The following is a 19,964-nucleotide window of genomic DNA, read 5'->3' as shown; positions in this document are numbered from 1 at the left end:
ATCTCAGCTATATGAAACTGTATCTAGAACCTCAAGGTCTGTCTCTATATTAGGCTCCTTGGTAAGCAGAGATCCGATGGTAACTTTGCAGTTAATAGAGAACCAATTATTCTAAGATGTGAAAAGCTATAAAGTCAAATCACAGCAAAAGTGACATACTAGAGAGTTTCACAAAACAGTGAAACAAGCAACATTTTCAGAGGTTTAACTGAAAGTGTAACAGATATTTACAAACAGCATTATAGTCTCAGCATAAAGAAAACAATTCTAATTGGGCATATTATTTATCTTTTTTAAAAAAATAAAACATTGCCTTAAGTTATCCCAATTTTCATTATTGTGATAATCAGAAAAACTAATAATCAATCAAAGCCTGTTGTGTGGTCTTTTTTATTTTTCCTTAATGCATAGGAAAAAAATGTTCTTTTTTATTTCTTGGACAATTTTAGTGCAGTTGAGGTGATAAAATGAAGAAAGACTTGAGACACTAAGAACCTTACCTTCCTCGTCCATAACGAAGCTGGATGAAACCCCATCTGTGTCACTAACTGAGATAGAGTAAGTTCCCAAGTCGGATTTATCAGGATTTTTGAAGTACAGCTTAGAACTAAAATCACCAATAAAGAAGGATATAATTAGAGGGGGTTCTCATGTTACTGAGATTTTTAAACACAACTTCTAATAATATTATAGACTGGTATGACTTACTGATTGCCTTCTGTTTCAATCTTAAATTTATCAGAATCATCAATCTCCTCATATGATTTACCCCATGCAAAATGAGATGCGTCTGTAGCTTCTTTGCACTCAAAAGCCAGGTAAATATTACCCTCATCATCTACACCCGAAAAGATTTCTTTTGTTCCTGCAAAACAGGAATCAACTCAAATGTCAAGGCTGCATTTTTCTTTTGAGCTGCAATTCAGAGATTACTAAACCCATGCAAATTATGTCCATCTTCACTAACAGATACCGATTTTACTTGCAGATCTTGAAGCGTATGTCACATGCTGACTCAGCATTGCATACTAGCAAGATTCTTACTCTACACAAAAAAAAGGAATACTGAAAAAGATAAATACTTATTGAGAAACACATCCATAAAATTAAACTGAATATGAGAAAATGTGAAATTTAAGGAAATTAATTTTTATCACTCTTGAAGCTTTAACATATGTGTTGTCATGCTTCTCACTTACAGCAAGTAACACCTTTGTTCATGAGAATAAAAATTTAAAAACAAGATTTTTTTCTTTAAGTTTTAAGGCTGAGAGCTTCTTAACTCTTGAAAGCACACTTAACTGCACTGCAATATCAAATCAGATTGATTAAATTCCCTTCTAAGTATTCCAGTATTTTACAAGCAGAGGAGACAAAACAGTTCATTACCTGGCCGTGCCTCAACAAGCACTGGTTCAGATATCTCAGATGACTTGCCTACCCCAGCATCATTCACTGCACGAACTTTGAAAACATAGGTATGACCCTCATGTAAATCAGTGACCTTGAAAAAGATAAAGACCAAAGCCAATTTAAACAACAATCTAAACTCTTTTGTTTACCATGAAGATGTTAGCATAAGCCCATGTTCAAATACACATCTTTGTTATACTCAACCAGCTGTTTCTAGAACTCAGTTTTGAATTAACACTTACTAATGAAAATGTTACCTTATAATAACGCGTGGAAGTAGGTTTCTCATTTGCAGTGATCCAGTCTTCTGTATCTACTTCCTTATAGTCCACTAAATACCCAGTAATAGGGCTTTTGCCTTCATACACAGGAGCTTTCCACAGAAGAACCAGTGATGAGTTTCTAACTTCACAAATTGTGAGACCATAGGCAGGACCTAAAATATTTCAAATATTGTAAGTTCATTTCAATATAATAAAATTTTGCAAACTGGCCCTTTAGAGGCCAAAATAATTTTGATTTGCCTGTGTTTGCTTTCAAAAGTCTTGTAATTTTCAAAAAACCTGGTATATGTGGTGTTTAGGTTGTTTTTCCTTCATGGCTCTATACAGCAATGCCTGCTTTACGCAGTGAGTGACATTAGTATTCTGAAGCACACATTCTTAGCTAGATCTTAGTAACTCCATTTTAAGGGAAAGCTATTCATGTGCAAAATCCATGCAGTTTAAAATTTTCCAACAAGTAACAGAGGTTATTATTACTTAATTCGCCAGCCCCACATCAAAGTTGATTTGCTGAGCCTGACTCAGGTTTATAATTTAGGATCAGGATTTTTATTTTTTGTTGGTATACATCAACCCTGATCCTTCAGACTAATCCAAAACCCACTGGTACCAGTGGACTTTGGATAGGGCTTCTCATTCCCTGACAGAAGAATTTTTCATTGTGAGGTGGATGATGATAACCAAGAAGAACTTCTTATAATGATGTGTGTTAGGAGGACTATTTACACCAAAAACATCCTGATATTCTATGAATAAGTGAGAGTACATACCTTTGGAGCTATCAGATTATGTTGTCCTGACTATACTTTCCTTCTCTCCTTCACTTAACTGTTCTAGTGCTATTCAGTTTAACTTGTAGCATTTGTTTTTTGCTATACTTCTGATATTTATTTATACCAGTAGACTATAAAGGCATAATCATATCTGTTTCCTACCATGGTGAAAACACCCGTGACAGAATACTGATATTCAGACAGATTATGTAACTGGAAGCTTACCTGTGTTTTAAATTTAGAGTAAGGAAACTTGAATGTACGTGAGACTTAGGGATTCTCTCAGCGTTGTCAGTTTGGTCTAATTCAAGATATTACTTTTCCCTGCAACACATCTCCTCATTTAAAAAAAAGAAGAGTAGCAAAACCTTACAAACCTGATTGTCATTCCAGCCTACATGATCTTAACCAGTGATGAATTAACATGAAATTTTTAATGTATGCCATTCAGCAAACACACAACAAAAAACAGTAGAAAAGTGTTTCCCCACAGTGGATAAGCACATTTCAGAAAAGAAACCTGTATGTACCGGTTGCAGACCTTATGAGGATAAACACTAGATTTTCTTATGGGAAGACTGCCATTTTCAAGGAGCCTAAAGCTTTCTCTGAGGGCTCTTTAAAAATCCCAATCTAAATGTCTATATATCCACAGTTAATTAAAATTCTACTGGCAGATGCAGCTGCTAGAAATCTAGACAGTAGAAGAAAATGTGTAATGAAATATGTTCTATTCTGAGGATTCTGAGACCACAGATGTTTCACTTTTTTTTTTAAAGTCATGTAAAATAATTCATTAGCTATCATTGTTAACTCACAGAGGCTCAGAGATACCTAAGACTAGAGTTCTGCAGAAGGATGAAATAATTATGGGCTCTGGGCAAGGAATCCATCACTCATGCTGGAAATCCTGCAAGGGGTTTTGGCCTTTCTAACAAAACCTCCCTTCCATATCAAAAGGTGGAAGAATATTTCATTGACATTGGGAGTATATTGCAGTCACATTACATTAGTCTTCAGTATCTTTAGTAAGTCAAGGAAGAGGGTCAGCCTCTTTCTCCCAGAGTTAAATCTCAATTATTTCTTTTCATTATTGCTAAACCATAGTTTAAAAACTTATTCTACAAAAGACTTGTGAAATATTTCAACAGGTTTGGCAATTTGTGGGAGTGGGGGTGGGTATGAGGGTGTTGTTTGTGGTTTTGTTTTTTAAACACAACGAATGCAATGCTCTTCGTTCAATTGGTTTCATAATGAGAACAATGTAATCGGCCAAGGAGTAGAAAGGTCAGATTGTTCATTATGAAAATGGAAATTTCACTCTCTTCATTTCCTGAAAGTGCCTTTTATTTTATTTCTTTATATATAATTTAAAATGAAGGATAATCTTCACTTGTTTACACACTAGGCAATTTCACTGACGTTTTAGAAACACTGTAGAGAGAATAAATCACAGATCCTTTCTTTAAGGAAAATAATTATTCCACTGATAATGCATTTATATTAAATATTACTAGATCATAAGAAAATGTAATTAACGGAAAGGTAGTTAAGGTCATATTAAATATTTTATTGACAGCTTTGTCATGTCATTAAATCCAGAAAGGAAGATTTATAAACTCAGAAAAATTTAGCTAGAAAACATGGAGAACAACTCTCTGACAAGCGGTTTTGCAAAAAAGAATCTGGACATTGAAAAGAAGTAAACTTGGAACTTAGCATAACAGTATAATGTTTCTTTAAAAAGACAAATAGAAAGGGATTTCTAAGCAGGCAAATAATTGTAGGTGTGGAGTTACCATTTCTCTGCTCAGCACTGAAAAATCTTTATTCGAAACAATGTCTCCAGTTTGTGTGCTGCTAATCAAGAAAGACATGAATCAAGTGGAAAAAGTTCAAAGAATAGCAAAAAAATTGTTTATGTAGAGATAAAGAATACTTGATCTATGGGGAAGATTGCATGAACTGGATTTTGTCAGTTGAAGGGGAAATCTAGGATGTGAGAGGAAAGGAATAATCTCTTCTTCAAGTTTTTGGTGGACAGGACAAAAAGCAAACAGGTTTAAATTGCAGGAAGAAAGATTCAGGAACATCAGAAAAAGCTTTTAAACTGTAAGCATAGTAAGATTAGGAACAGATCCTGTCCAAAGAGACTAGACTTCTTCATGGGTAGAAGCCTTTAACGATGGATTAGACAAGCCTCTGTCAAGGAGATAGGTATAGCTGATAGTACATGTGGGCAAGCAGTTGAGTTAGGTGACATTTGAGAGTCTTTCTTAGTAAATGATCCCGCAATCTTACTGAATTGTTTCTTGTTCCAGGCCAGAATTACTTTTTACATATAGCATAGAAAAGGAAACTGACATTTTCCTGTCGCTTTATGCTAATTATGTCCTTTTGAAATCACTAAAATTTCTAGTAGGTTTACAAAACCAGATTTAGAGGTTGGATTTTTTTTCTTTACGGACATAATATTTGCATGAACATTTAGGCATGAAACAGATGTGTGTAGGTGTCAGACAGCTCCTGATGACATAAATAAGTATTAGAATAGATCCTTAAATGCATGCCAAAGCTCAGTGTCATAAACAGAATTTGATTTAACAATACAGCAGTATTTTACAGCATTTTGGGGAAAAGGTAGAAATATATTAAAGTGGTAGGTGCCTGTGTTTTCATTATGGGCTGTACTGTGACATGCTTTGTTTAGGCAAATGGTAGCAGACATCAGAAATAGCTTCAGCAAAAGTCTTGCCTGGTATGAGCAAGGGTGTTATCATGTTATAAAATAAGCAGAATGGGCCTTCAAAAACCCTTTCATAGTTTATTTACAGAACTCGAGCATTACTGAGGGGAACAAATTCCCTAGATGTCTAACGCTTAGGGTTTTGTGCTCATGAGGTAGACTAAAGTTTAACTTTCTTTTACTGGTGGTCCTGAATTCAAAATACTTATTTAACATTTTCTACAGAGTTAGCATTGCAGTTGACAGTCTTCAGATACACCTACATTGCAAAACTGCAGACAACCTAAGCACAGATTTGAGTATTAGCAGTCACTTCTGCTGTGTGTTTGTTAGAACATTTGTTCTAACACCTGGCTAATAATTCTTAGGTAACACCTAGGTACAGTCTAGGGGAAATACATGAATAAGGGCACGCTAGTTGAGACTGGAAGCCTTCAGATGTTAAGCATGAGCTACACAGTGCTACTTGCCTCTATGTCAAGAAACAGGCCCCTGTTGTGTCTTACTTATGACCAAAAACTATAGTTTTGGAATCTGAAACTCCAGGAGTATTCTTAATAGACTGCAATTATGGTGCAGAAATGGCTATATACTGTACAGGTGGTGAGTGTGAAGCAGAGCTTGGAAGGCTGGGGGTGAACAGCTGATAGAGATAAAAACATAGACTAAAGGCTGAAGACTTTCTTCTCCAAGCTGATGCAGGCAGTGAAAGGAGACACTCAGCAAGCTAAGTAAAGGTCACCCACTTCCCAGGACATCCAATGGGAATGTGGCGGTAGCTTTTAACAGGAGATCTCAGAAGCAATGGCAATCTCAATAGGTAATACAGCAGAAATTAACCAAAAGACTTCCGGTAGAATTTGGCTGAAACATTACACTGACGGTGTTTTAAGGAGTTTATACTGAATTAAAATTCATGAGGAACTAATAGACTTACCAGGTTCTGGCATAGTCCAGGCTTTACACTTAAAATGCTCACTGGGATCTGAAGGTTGACCTATTCCAACCAGATTTGCAGCAGCAACTTTGAATTCATAGAAGGCATCTTCTGTCAAATCCTCTACCTTTTTTGAGAAAACAATTCAATATATCAAAAGCCATGATTTATATTATTTTAATAAATTAAACATTTTAAAATAAGCATTGGTTAATTATCAGGCCTTACTCTTACTGTTCTGCTGGAGTATGGAAGGATCTAATTAGAAGATTTTACTCTGAAACCAATCACTGCAGAGATCTACATTGTGCTTCCATGTTTCAGCCAAATCATCCTACGAATAACAGCACTCAATATATTGGCATGAGAGGCTGTAAAAGCTTAGAATAAAGGTCCAAGGAGCCCATTCAATGAATGACCACTAGCAGATCCTTATGGGTGAGTGTTTTAACATGAAATAACCTTCTTGCATTGCTTATGAATGGCTATTCGTAAGTCATTCACTTAAGCAAGAGTTCAAATGGTGTTTTGGTCTAAAGAGGTCATAGTGAACTGATCAGGGAAGAAAGAAAACCAGGAAACTAAAGGAAAAGCCAATCCAATTAGTTCCACAGTGTGCTGATATAACTCTGGGAAAGACTGTCTTAGTAATTTTTTTCTGGCTTGTATGCATCTTTCTCTTAATATTACCTACCATTACTAAGTGAGGAAGTAAGCACTGGAAATGGGATGACCTGAATCCATGCTATACCTCCGCAAACATCCCTGGTAAATGAATCCTAACTTTTCTAATGAGTTCATCACCACATCACCATCTCATTTTGAGGTCAAGATAGACAAGCTATAATGCATATGCTTCTTGACACCCTGAGCACCTCATGGGAGCAGCACTCTTTCACCCTTCCTCTTCCAGATCACCTAAATATAATAAAGTCTTCTACACTTCCAACCTCTGCATAATTTTCCCGAAGTTATATTTAGTCATATGTCTCAAAAGAAAGGCACAGATGAGGGTAGTACTTCTAGTGGACATACTAAACAGTTTTAGATTTTCATGAATAAATAAATAATAATGATATCCTTTGGGAAAATGTGAAATAAAAAAGGATTTTGGTGTGCTTTTTTTAATGGTAATAAACATATGATGGTATGGTAACAAACACGTCATGGGATAGCATCAAATACAAGACCAAAGCAAACAACATAAGCTAGGAAAAGTCATGCACTGATACAATTCAAACAGAATTTCCTGAAGATAGAGAGCCATGTAGTGTGATTCACAAGATAGAATAACAGCTCCGCCTGTAAAAATGGTTTTGAAATCCCAGGTTATTAAGGGAAAGACTATCTAGGGGTTCCCATAGAATTATTTATTCAGTGGGGTTTAAACCTTTAGTGATTTCTCATTTCTGTACTGTATATCTTAAGGCCTTCTCACCTTGCAATATGTCATAAAATTTTCTGTGCTACTAAAAACTTCTTGCTTTTATTTCCCATCATTATTTCAGATTTCAGTCATTCAAACTAATGTATGAAGATGCATCTTCAGGCACAAAGAGAGTTACTGGCAGGGCTGAGACTTAAATATCCAATTACTTAAACTATGAATGGTTTCCCTTGATTTAAATGACTCATTTGTTTACAAATGCATTAAAAATAAAAATATCTTAAAAGCATTGTTTAGTATTGCCCTTCCATGCCTATCCTACCTGCCCTTTTTTATTTCTCACCAACCATGCTCCATCTGCTATGTCAGAGATGTCAGTTATAAACTCACTCACAAGCATACATACCCCTGAGTGTTGCTGGCTGCCTTCTCTGTATGAAATAATCTTCCTGAGCTCATCTGCAGCATTATTTTCTACTTTATTGTCAAATAGCTGCTAAAGACTTATTTCTGCTGTGAGGTTTATAGGAAACTTGCTGACTTTCAGAAATAATTTTAAGAAATATTTGGGAATAAAATCTCATTGTTCAACTTAAATTATCAAGCATCAGATTGATAATTAATTCCTACATCCTATCTTCCTAACCTTTCCTCATGGAAGTTCACATCAAAATTTTCCTGTTTTAAGAAACTGAATTCATTGTAAGTGCAACCAGAAAAAAATTATTTCAAAATTAAAATCATGGCTCTGGTACTCTGGAAAGGAGGCAATGAGGCATAATGCTAGGTTTATTAATATACTTCCTTTCCAGCTGAAGGCAGATTTAGAGAGTACGAACAGGTGCAGTTAGATTTGTTCTCAGCCTATCTCCATTTAATTTACAAGTCTCCAGTTCTATTGACAGCACGATCATATGACATCTGTTATCTGCTGGAAAGGCAACACAGCTAGGTGCACACACAGTCTAGGAGGTTCCTACAGAGCACTGATGATAACTTTTTGACACAGGTGGTAGAGAAGCCAAGGGGTCGAGGAGGCTCCTGGACCTTGTACTCACAAACAAAGGACTGGTTGGAGATGGGAAGTTTGGGGGCAGCCTTGGCTGCAGTGGCCATGAGATGATGGAGTTCAGGATCCTGCATGGAAGAAGCAGGACAATAAGTAGGATTACAACCCTGGACTTCAGGAGAGCTGATTGTGGCCTCTTCAAGGACCTGTTTGGAGGAATCCCATGGCTTGGGGCTCTAGAAGGTAGCAGGGTCCAAGAGAGCTGGCTAATATTCAAGCATCACTTCCTCCAAGCTTAAGGTCAGTGCATCCCTATGAGTAAGAAATCAAGCAAAGGGGACAGCGGGACTGCATGGATGAGTAAGTAGCTTCTGGCCGAACTCAAACAGAAGAAGGAAGTTTATGGGATGTGGGAAAAGGGACAGACCACTTGGGAGGAATATAGAGACGTTATCAGAGTATGCAGGAACGCATCAAGGAAGGCTAAGGTCTGTTTGGAATTAAATCTGGCAAGGGATGTCAAGGACAACAAGAAGGGCTTTTCCAAGTACAACAGTAGCACAAAGAAGAAAGGGAAAATGTGGGCCCGCTGCTGAATGAGGTTAGTGCCCTGGTGGCAAACAACACAGAGAAGGCAGAGTTACTGAGTGCCGTCTTCACTTCAGTCTTTACTGCTAAGACCAGCCCTCAGGAATCCCAGACCCTGGAGGCAAGAAAGTCCAGATAAAGTAAGACTTTCCCTTGGTCAAGGAGGATCAGATTAGATGTCATTTAGGCAAATCTGACACCCACAAATCCATGAACCCCAATGGGCTGCACATCTGAGAGCTGAGGGAGCTGGCAGATGTAATTGCCAGAGCCACTCTCCATCATCTTTGAAAGGTCATGGAGAACAGGAACGGTGCCTGAGGACTGGAGGAAAGGCAGTGTCACTCCAGTCTTCAAACAGGGCAGGAAGGATGACCCAGGAAACTACAGGCCAGTCAGCCTCACCTCCATCCCTGGAAAGGTGATGGAACAGCTCATCCTGGAGGGCATCTCTGAGCATGTGGAAGAAGGTTATCAGGAGTAGTCAACATGGGTTCACCAAGGGGAAATCATTCTTGACCAACCTGATAGCCTTCTATGGTGGAAGGACTGGCTGGGTAGATGAGGGGACAATAGTGGGTCTTGTCTGCCTTGACTTCAGCAAGGCTTTTGACACTGTCTCCCATAACACCCTCATAAGTAAGCTCAGGACGTGTGGGTTAGGTAGGTGGACAGTGAAATGGACTGAGAACTGGCTGAATAGCAGAGCTCAGAGGGTTGTGATCAGCAACACAGTCTCGTTAGAGGTCTGTAGCTCATGGTGTTCCCCAGGGGTCAGTACAGGGGTCCAGTCTTCAACTTCATCAATGCCCTGGATGAAGGGACAGAGTGTCCCCTCAGCACGTTTGCTGGTGACACAGCACTGGGAGCAGTGGCTGAGACCCCAGCAGGCTGCACTGCCATTCAGCGAGACCTGGGCAGGCTGGGGAGCTGGGCGGAGAGGGACCTCATGGAGTTCAGCAAAGGCAAGTGGAGGGTCCTGCCCCTGGGCAGGAATAACCCCCCGCACCAGTACAGGCTGGGGCTGGCCTGCTGGGAGGCAGCTCTGCGGGGAAGGGCCTGGGAGCTCTGGTGGGCAGCAAGGTGCCCATGGGCCAGCAGTGTGCCCTGGTGGCCAAGGCCAGTGGGACCCTGGGGTGCATCAGGAGGATCATGGCCAGCAGGTGGAGGGAGGTGATCCTGCCCCTCTGCTCTGCCCTGGTGAGGCCGCATCTGGGGTGCTGTGTCCAGTGCTGGGTTCCCCAGTTCAAGAGAGACTGGGAACTACTGGAAAGGACCCAGTGGAGGGATACACAGATGATGAGGGGGCGCTAGCCTCTCCCTTACGAGGGAAGGCTGAGAGAGCTGGGCCTGGGGAAGAGAAGACTAAGAGGGGAGCTTACCAATGTCTAGAAATATCTTAAGAGCGAGTGCCAAGAGGATGGGGCCAGGCTCTTTTCAGTGGTGCCCAGCAACAGGACAAGGGGCAATGGGCACAAACTGCAACACAGGGAGTTCCACCTGAATATGAGGAAAAACGTCTTTCCTTTGAGGATGGCAGAGCCCTGGCACAGGCTGCCCAGAGAGGCTGTGGAGTCTCCTTCTCTGGAGACATTCAAAATCCCCTGGACACAATTCTGTGCAATCTGCTCTAGAAGAACCTGCTTTAGCAGGGGGTTAGAAAAGATGATCTCCAGAGGTCCCTTCCAAACCCAACCATTCTGTGATTCTGTGATCTGTCCTGCTAAATGCTTCCATCCTTTCTCTGCATGTTATTATACTGGCGATATATATAGTGCTCATTAATTAATTTACTTTATGAAGCATTTTATAGCTCATCCTGTTCTATGTAAAAAATGTGCTTTACACCTTTCACCTCAAAAATTTCCTCATCTGAATGGCCTTATTGGAATATCATAGCACAGGATGGCACTGATTCTCTAATCCAGTTTTTAGGCCTGTTGCACTCCAAAATACAAAATGGAAGGACTTGGTTTTGTTACAGTAATTTTTCTGCAAGAAAGTAGAACTCCGCCAAAAGCAAAGAAATGGTGCACATCAATGCCAGAAAGATAAGGATTAAAAAGTACCAACCGTATAAATCGTCTGGGTAATAAGGGAGGAATTGACTTCATGCCAGTTTTGATGGTTAGCTTCCCGCTTATCCATATAATAACCAAGGATTGGTGAACCTCCACTGTACTTCGGTGCTTTCCAGCCAAGGGTCATTGAATGACCATCACAGTTCAGAAGTGTGATACCATGAGGATATGATGGACAAGCTATAAGGAAATAAGCAACCTGAGAGTTAGGACAGAGTCTAAAACACTGCAGTGTAGAAGTTGTTTAGCATTTTTTGTACAGCTTTTTTTTTTTCCCCCTGCAGCATACTGCTATCAGTAACATATAAGTAACAAAGCAGTTGTAAAGCTGTTAATCAACATTAATTTTATCTTCAGACATAAACGTGGAAGTTTTTGAAACATCTGCCTAATGTGCTGCCCTCTCACGAGATAGCAAGAAGGAATAGATTATCTTTGGTATGGAAATGATAATGCCAGCAAAAATGTCTCCAGACCAAATATTGTTAGAAGATTGAAATTAACCAGATCTTTTCCTGTTAAGAAACAAATAAGCTGCTCAAGTGCTTTTGCAATACAGTAAGAATCACCCAATAAGAAAAAAAAATAAGAAGGCGGCTTGAACTTGAATGAAATTAAGTCATGATTGTCTGATCTATGGACTTCATGATTTCCCTCTCCTAACCCCCTACTAGATGCCTATTTCAGACTGGGAGTGCTTTCTGCCCTGTAAGGTATAGAAAAAATCTAGACTTCCAGTAACTTAACCTATGCTGAGGCAGAAAAGACACTTCCTTCATGAGTTGACCTGCATGAGTTTACTCCCATCTGTAGCAGAAGCAGAAGTGTCACCCAGACATCCTCCTAGAGATGAAGAAAACTGTTTTCCTGAGTTTTTTATGCCCCTACCACTAACAAACACCTTTCTAGCAGACACTGTTTTGTATTTGCCATCCATGCATGAAATTTTGCCCAAAGATACCCTTTCTTGACCCTGTTGTGCTGCAGTCAGCACAGGCTAAGCTCCTGCCTGTAAAGCTCATATGATATTTTCAGTTGAATTACGAGTATAACTTGAGAGAATGTAGCTTACCTCATTCAGAAGAGAATATTTTGGCAGAGGCCTTTAATACAGTCCCTGATCTTGTAGCTGTACTAATGATTAGCATGAAAATGGATAATAATCAGCAGAACTGATTTGTTCTTTTTTTCAAAGGTGGTGGTATACTCAGCAGCCATAAAATATGGCCTTTGCAATTATTACTGCTTCTTGGTAAATGACCATAGCAAACTCCTATACATACCTTTAAAATAATACTACAGGAAGATTCTATCCATGCTAATGTAAGTCACCTATAAATAGTCCTGCTAAATTTCTGTTAAGGCTATCAAAATAGATAAAAACCATCCACATCCCATAAGTGTGTGTGTAAGATCCGTGTGCTTTGAGCTTGGTGACATACCCCATGCAACCCTCATCCTCAAAACACACAGTGACAAAATAAAAGGTGCAAGTGCATTTACAACACAGGGGTGATAGATGTGCCATGTACCACCTACCCATATGAGACACACTTTTTCCTGAAAAAATCAAATAGAGTAAGTTTGTCAGTAACACCTCATCCAAATGTATCTTCTAATAGGCATTATGAAATATAAATCTTTTAGACGGTTATTTCTGACAAGTATGCCTATTGGTCTTCTTCTCCAAGAGATGGAGGACATTCAGATAGGGCAAAGGTGTTCTATTTTTAATTTTTCAGTATGAAAATGAAACTGTGCAGAAATGAAAATTTGATCATAGTAGCCCAGATCTGTGTACTTTTTGTTCTAAATAATTATCCAACCTTTCACCCGGCATGTATCATTCCCACTGAAGGCTGCACAATGATAGTTCTTACACTGAAATTTTGTTTGCAGGGTGCCACAGGAGGTAGACTGTGCTCCAACCTGAAGCAGCCAAAGGGAATTTTGTCTTTGCATCAGCCACACAGTAATAAAGTTTCCTAAAACTCTTTTTAATGAGCAGATTTTGTGCTAAACTGATTTGCACTACTCCAAATCACCCAGAAGCTACTTGTTTAACAATCCAGTTTCACGTTTTCTTTGTTACAGCTGAGGAACAGACAGCAACCTGATCATTATAGTGAATCTGACCCAATATTTCTAACAGGCATTATGAATAACTTAAAAAAAAAATAAAAAAACAAACCAAAAAACACGACAATGTCTTTTCTCTAGAACAGCCACATGCCAGAGCATAAACATCACTAAGAGGATGTGCTAAATGCTGCAAAATGTACTGTTATAACATATGAGACCAAAGGAGTGGATTGCTGGAAATACATAATTCATTCAAGAAACAAGAAGTCAAGTTGCACAAAATTATACTTACTAAGGGCTGCCTGTACTGTTATAGCCTCTGACTCCTGTGAGTTTTCACTGAATCCTACAGCATTCACAGCTTTCACACGGAAGACATACTGCTCTCCGGTTTCCAAACCATGAACAACAAACCTGGGTTAAAACAGTAGGATCACATATTAGTTTATATTTTATAGGAACCATTCCGTGCTGTAACATGAAATCCTGGCAACAAACAGAAAACTCAACTGCATGAGTGCTTCACAAAGGACTATATTTCTAAGAGGGAAACTGTGATGCAATGACTTACAATATAATACAACAACATACAATGTAATTGGATGGGACACTGGAATAAAAGTCACAGTACTCATTAAATTGCTATTGCTGATGTACCGGGTAGAGTCAGATAAACTAGCGATACAATCCCTCTGAACTCTGGCTTGCTCAACTCTAATCTATTCTGGGAAGGGAGTATATTTTTCACTGTGTTTTCATAGTCATTATCAAAACCAGCTTTCAGTTTTGAGCTCAGGTTCTAGATAATTACCGTAGCACAATAGTCAGAACTGTCTTACTGTAGGATATGTTCATATATGAACAAATGAAGTGTTTTTTCTTATTTTTGTGCTGTCCCAATCCCTTTGATGAAGAATTAGCCTCTACATTTTCTTTGATCAAATTCCTTGACTACTTGGTCAAAGGATTTGGCAGAATACTCACTCAAAATTAATTAATAACTGACAAAATACACTAAAAAACATGATGTATTTGTTACATGCCCATAAGAAAATACAAATTACGCATCTAAACTTTGCATTTGGTGAATGATTACAATAAAATTAAACATGATTATCACACAGGAAATTACTTGAAGAATCACATAATGAAGTATAATATTTTCAGGAGTGAGTACAAAAATCATCAGAAATACAGACAGAGCTAGCATGATGACAAGGGAACTAGAAAAAGGGGCTACTGTCCTTTACCCATAGATTTAGCAGGTCAGGGAGCCCTGATGTTTCTGGGACAGGACGCTTGGATTTCCTGCACAGTAGTGCCAGCAGCCAAAGCACTTTCCCTACCATATTTATAGCAGACATGGCCTGCCCTTTTGCCCTGATGTCCATGGACTACGGGAAAGCTTCCGAGTTCCCTCTTCTTCTCATAGTCTTCCTCATGTGCATCAGCTCTGTTTATCCCACAACACAATTCAGACTTTTAGAAAGTCATTCATCTTATGCATACTCAAAGAATCATGTCTCTGGAACCTGCTTTTATAACTCAAAAGTCATGGAATACACAAAAGATGCTTCCCTTTGGAGATTTTTTTTTTAAAAAAGGAGGGAGGTGGGGGGCATGACACACGCCAAGTCTGCCCTGCAATCTGAAAAGCTTAGCTCTGAGAATTTGTACACTGTTTTTCTTCACATTCATTCAACATTCTCCTTCCATGATAACACCAAAATTAGCTTAAAACTATCCTACAGTTTTCAAATCTCCCCAAAATACAGAAGTACTGTCAATACCTGTTATATTTAATAGGTTTATGATTACTAGGTTCCCAGTGATTTGATCCCACCACAGAATAGTCAATATAGTAGCCATACAAATCCTCTTCATGTTTTGGTTTATCCCATTGAACTACCACTGATGTTTTTGTATTTCTTGTTGCCACTACTCGACCAGGTGCAGAGGGGACAACTAAGAAAAAGAGAGAAAACATATACTACTATGAAATACATAAAAATAAAAGTAAGCTGAGGTAGATGCAACACTGTATACTTTTATCATATTTAATCACTACAGCTATGACTTGTTAATATTGCTATATGAGATACATTTTAGTATATTTGTTTCACTGTAAGTCTGGATACTTCTATACATTGTATAAAGATATTTATTTTTCTATTTTATATAGAAATTTTTATATAGAATATTTTCTATATTAAACTTACTCTAAGTGATGAGGCTCCCTACCTGTCTGATTTTATATAGATTTTCTGATCAGTGAGTTGTAGGAGAACATATTTTCAAATATCAGTGTGAATAAAGACGTACAGATATGAAAATGTTCTCTCTCAAAAGTTCTCTTTCAAATAAAGAGGCTTATGTATAGGTTATGTCCGTGTAACACTACTGCATCAGTAAGAAATGCATGTAAACTGTAGAGCTGTGATAGCATGAGTATTAGGAAATACTGCTTTCCAGTCAACTAATGACAACCCCAATTCAGAAAAAGCCAGCTTTTCAGGACAACTTTAAACATATGTTTGACTGCTAAGTGTTTAGCTAAACTTAGCTAGATGGATTTCACAGAAGCATAGGAGCATTGATTAGAAGAGGTCTTTGAGGATTGTGTAGTCCAACCTATCACTAAGAATGGGATTATCTCCAACACTAAACTGAATTGTCAGTCACAGGTCTGTCCAAGTCTTGGAAACTTCTGACAATGAAAATTTCACAGCTCCCCTGCACAACCTCTTCCAGCATTGCACCACTCTTGCACCTTTTTCACTGAGAAAATATGTCCAACCCAATTTACTAAGCTACAATTTGTGACTGTTGCCTCTTTTTTTTCTTTTTTCTTTTTTTTTTTTGTCATCTGGTATTGCTGAGAGCAGTTCCGCACCACCATCTTTGTAAATCACCGAACTAAACAAGCACAGCTATCTCCATCTCTCTTCACAGGTCACAACCTCTAGGTCCCTGGCTATCTTGGTTGCCATCCCTTGGCCCTCTCCAGTCCCTCTGTTCCTCTACATCCATGCCTCTAGTCTAAGGAAGCCAGAACTGGAACCAATACTTCAGGATCAACCTCAGCAGCACCAAGCAGAAGCGGATAAAGCTTCCTTCAATCAGTTGACTACAGTTCTCCCAATGTAGCATAGTACACAGTTCACTTTACATGCAGTGAAAGGTCACTGTTGGTTTATATAGATCTAAACACCCTGAATGTGCATAAATAGAACCAGAAACGTCAAGATCTAAATGGAAAAAAAAAAAAAATCTTAGTAAGGGCCAACACACAGTCTGTGCCTGAGCTTTCATAATATAAGGAATGAATGCAGTGTCTCAGCCTTTCATGGTACATTAAGAGAGGCATCCAGCACTCATCTATTGAAGGGATTTTAAATTCCTCAGATTGATACACTGTAGAGAACTACAAGCAGCATGAAAGAAAAGAAAGGCAGCATTTTTTCATTAAGTCTTTCAATCTCACAATAAAAAAATAATACTTACCCACTGTTGTACTTTATGCAATAAATCTGTAAGATCAATTGAGCTCATTTTGAGATAGATACCTACATTTAGGACTTTATCTGGGTCTACAATCATATGTTCTTAAGCTGCCATTATAATCAAAGAGCTGGGGCTTAATTCAGTTACCCAAACAAATTCATTTAGGGCCATTTTAGAGCATCTGAGACTTCTTCATGGAGCTGCCATATATGACACAGGAGATACTGAACATCTACATCCCTTTGAAAAGGGTGAAAGCATTTCAAAATGTACTAGATGTCTGTTTAGTCAATTAAACTGAGCCTCTGATCAGTGGTTGATCTGATCAGAGTCCTGAAAATTATTCATCTCACCCCAATGTAGATGCTTCGTAGCTGTGTGCCATGGGGCAACTTTCGGCAACATCAGCCATTTGAGCTCCATCAGCATGGAGCTCCATCCTGCAGTTGCCACAGTGAGAGCAGAGACATCTACAGCACCTGTAGATGCCTACAGGGAAACATCAAAATTTAGCTGTTCATTTCAAACTGCATATTATTTAACCACTCAATTCAATTGCATAATATTAAGTGTAATTTTGGATGGCCTAGGATACCCCATCCATCCTCCAGTTTGTGCCCAAGAGAGAAAGCTACCCATAATTCCTGCAAAATGATTGCCAACCCCATGAAGTTGTTTCAGCTACTTTCAGGAATGTCAAATGGTGCTATGTGCAGGCAACCAAAACAGGCCATATGCGTCTGATATATTTTAGTTCAGGTGATAAACTCCACCTCTGAAAATACTCCTGCAGTTTCTCTTTAAAATACCATATTCTGCTTTCTACTTTCAGCTATAGCTATGATTTATTCAGAACATCTTGCTTTAACCCCTAAGGGATAGTCCATTTTCTGTACTAAGTGAAATAAATACAGAGTTTTTCTTCCCTACTTTGGGGCATGTGGAATGGTTTAAATAATTTATATGCATTAATGAGACATCAAATCAAGAATACATAAAAGCAAAACATGTTTTTATCTCATTATGTATAGCTATAGACAAAGCTAAAGGTGATGGATTACATTTCTTAAAATAATGGTAAACATTAAGAAGGCTATGGCTATCAACATTTAGTGAACTATGGTATATCAGATACTGTAAATATTTCTTATATTTCCAGCAAGTGTGCTAGTAAAATATGTGCTCTTAAGGTGACAGCTGTCAATACATGGGGCTTTTATATGTGACCCCTGCAAAACTGCAAGAGCAAACCAAATATTTGAGCAACATGATGAGTAACCACTCCTTAAATTTTCACTTGTGTTTGTGAAAGTGGCCCCAAGATAAACACTTTTCATTTGTAAGTTACCACTGAATATGGATGTATCTTTCCCCTACCCCTGAAATCCAGTCATTTGCATGACACAGGAATTCTGCATCAGCAGTAATTTGCAATTTAGAATACTAAGAAAGAAATGAAAGGCTACCTTATCTAGCTGAAACTGTAGGGAATTAGGTAGTATATAATTACCTGAGCCAGACAATACAATCATTAAGTTAGCAATTAACCTGTATTATCCTATTTTTTTACAAGTCACATTAATAGAGCACTCTGAAGAATAAAAACCTAAAATTAATTTAACTTTTTAACAATTATTAGTCTCAGCAAGGAGACGTGATTATTAAGAAAGTTTTGGAATGTTTCTAAAAGTTAGCATCTTGGTCTTTTTGAAATTATTTACAGTATTGAACACAAATTGATTTGATTACTATTCTTGTAATTATACTAATCTAACTATAATGAGAGTTCTCTATTTCCATTTTGTAAAATATGAATTGTATTTAATATTAATACCTTACAATTAATGCCTTACCAACAGTATCTTGTGGTTGAATAGGTTCTGTGATTTCAGATGGATCGCTGATGCCATGCTTGTTTGCTGACAAGACTCGGAAAACATACGATTTTCCTTCTGCAAGGTCAAACACTGCATAGCGAGGAGATTTTACTGCAACCTGTGCATTGACTCTTTGCCAGCTTCCACTGCCAACCATAGACTACAAAAAAAAAAAAAAAAAAAAAAGCTGTGAATCACTTCTGTGAACTGTCAAAAATGAACATTGCATCTTGTCATGAATTTATTTCATAGCTATGAGAGAAGGGTCACTCTCAAATACCTCACTTTAACATATGCAAATTTTCATAGCTCATGCATTTCATTACTCTGCAAAAGGGTCTGAATACCTCACTGAATGTCTCCCTGCCTGTCTAGACTTCAATATATGCACACTTGTACATACAGCTAGCCTTCACTTAGGGCCACAACTGTCAACTGTGACTGGTCCCAAAAGAATTACTCTCATGTCCTGCAAAACTCACTTGAACACCCAAAGGTTCAGTATAAAAAAAGCAAGTCCTAATCCAAATTCTGAAGAAAGGTAGGGAAGGGGATGCTATTTTACTCACTGCTTTATCTTTATTTATTATATTAAGTAAGTTCATGTCCCTAAAAACATTCATCAAATGAAATAATTACTTTTGAATATTCTCAATGCAGCAGCTGAGCTAACCATCACCGCAACTGCACGTGGAAGAAAGCCAGAAAACCAGCACTCTGAGAGAAGTCTGCCGTCCATTAGGTTCCCTAGATAAACTGTTGGTCCAAAACAGAAATTAGTCATGGATTCTTTCAACAGCTTTAGTAAAACCCAAGTGCCCAGTAAATAGCTTAAATAAAATTTTGTTCAAGCACAGGAAGGTGCATACAAATTAAAAGTTTATAAAATTCTGGAACAGAGAGTCTGGGAACAAAACCTGATAGACCATGAACTTCTTAGAGGAGGAAGTGTTTCATGGGTGCTTGGAAACTACCTTGTGTATAATGAAGCCTACTATAGATAAATAATAAAAATGTAAACAGCTGGGGCCCATATATCAAAATATTTTCATAGATACTGAATCCACCTAGTGTTCTTAACAGAAAAAAAGAAATAGAACATCCGTTTTTTCATCATAAAAATATGGAAATATTAAATAAGCATTATTTTTACATATATTTTACTTTCTGGCATGAAAAACATTAATTGTTTTACTTCATTTTCACAAAGGAAAGAATCAACATCACATTTTATTCTGTAGTTTGATTTGGTTTATCTGTTAAATAATGATTTCAAGGGAACA

General features: G+C 38.1%; 1 protein-coding gene across 1 annotated transcript in view; it reads right to left on the bottom strand.

Moving 5' to 3' along the window:
- The window catches only part of MYOM2 (myomesin 2), a 76,883-nt gene that overhangs the window by 28,891 nt on the left and 28,028 nt on the right, over positions 1-19,964 (bottom strand). Inside the window, exons 14-22 of the mRNA XM_027787872.2 lie at positions 18,658-18,841; positions 15,091-15,265; positions 13,593-13,714; positions 11,211-11,398; positions 6,154-6,280; positions 1,671-1,849; positions 1,390-1,504; positions 709-865; positions 501-607 (exon numbers count right to left, since the gene is read on the bottom strand). Coding sequence (XP_027643673.1) covers positions 501-607; positions 709-865; positions 1,390-1,504; positions 1,671-1,849; positions 6,154-6,280; positions 11,211-11,398; positions 13,593-13,714; positions 15,091-15,265; positions 18,658-18,841 — 1,354 coding nt within the window. The remainder of the gene's footprint in view (positions 1-500; positions 608-708; positions 866-1,389; positions 1,505-1,670; positions 1,850-6,153; positions 6,281-11,210; positions 11,399-13,592; positions 13,715-15,090; positions 15,266-18,657; positions 18,842-19,964) is intronic.

The sequence above is a fragment of the Falco peregrinus genome, chromosome 7, assembly GCF_023634155.1.
Source record: "Falco peregrinus isolate bFalPer1 chromosome 7, bFalPer1.pri, whole genome shotgun sequence".
NCBI lineage: Eukaryota > Metazoa > Chordata > Aves > Falconiformes > Falconidae > Falco > Falco peregrinus.
This window is presented reverse-complemented; position numbering and strand designations above follow the sequence as displayed.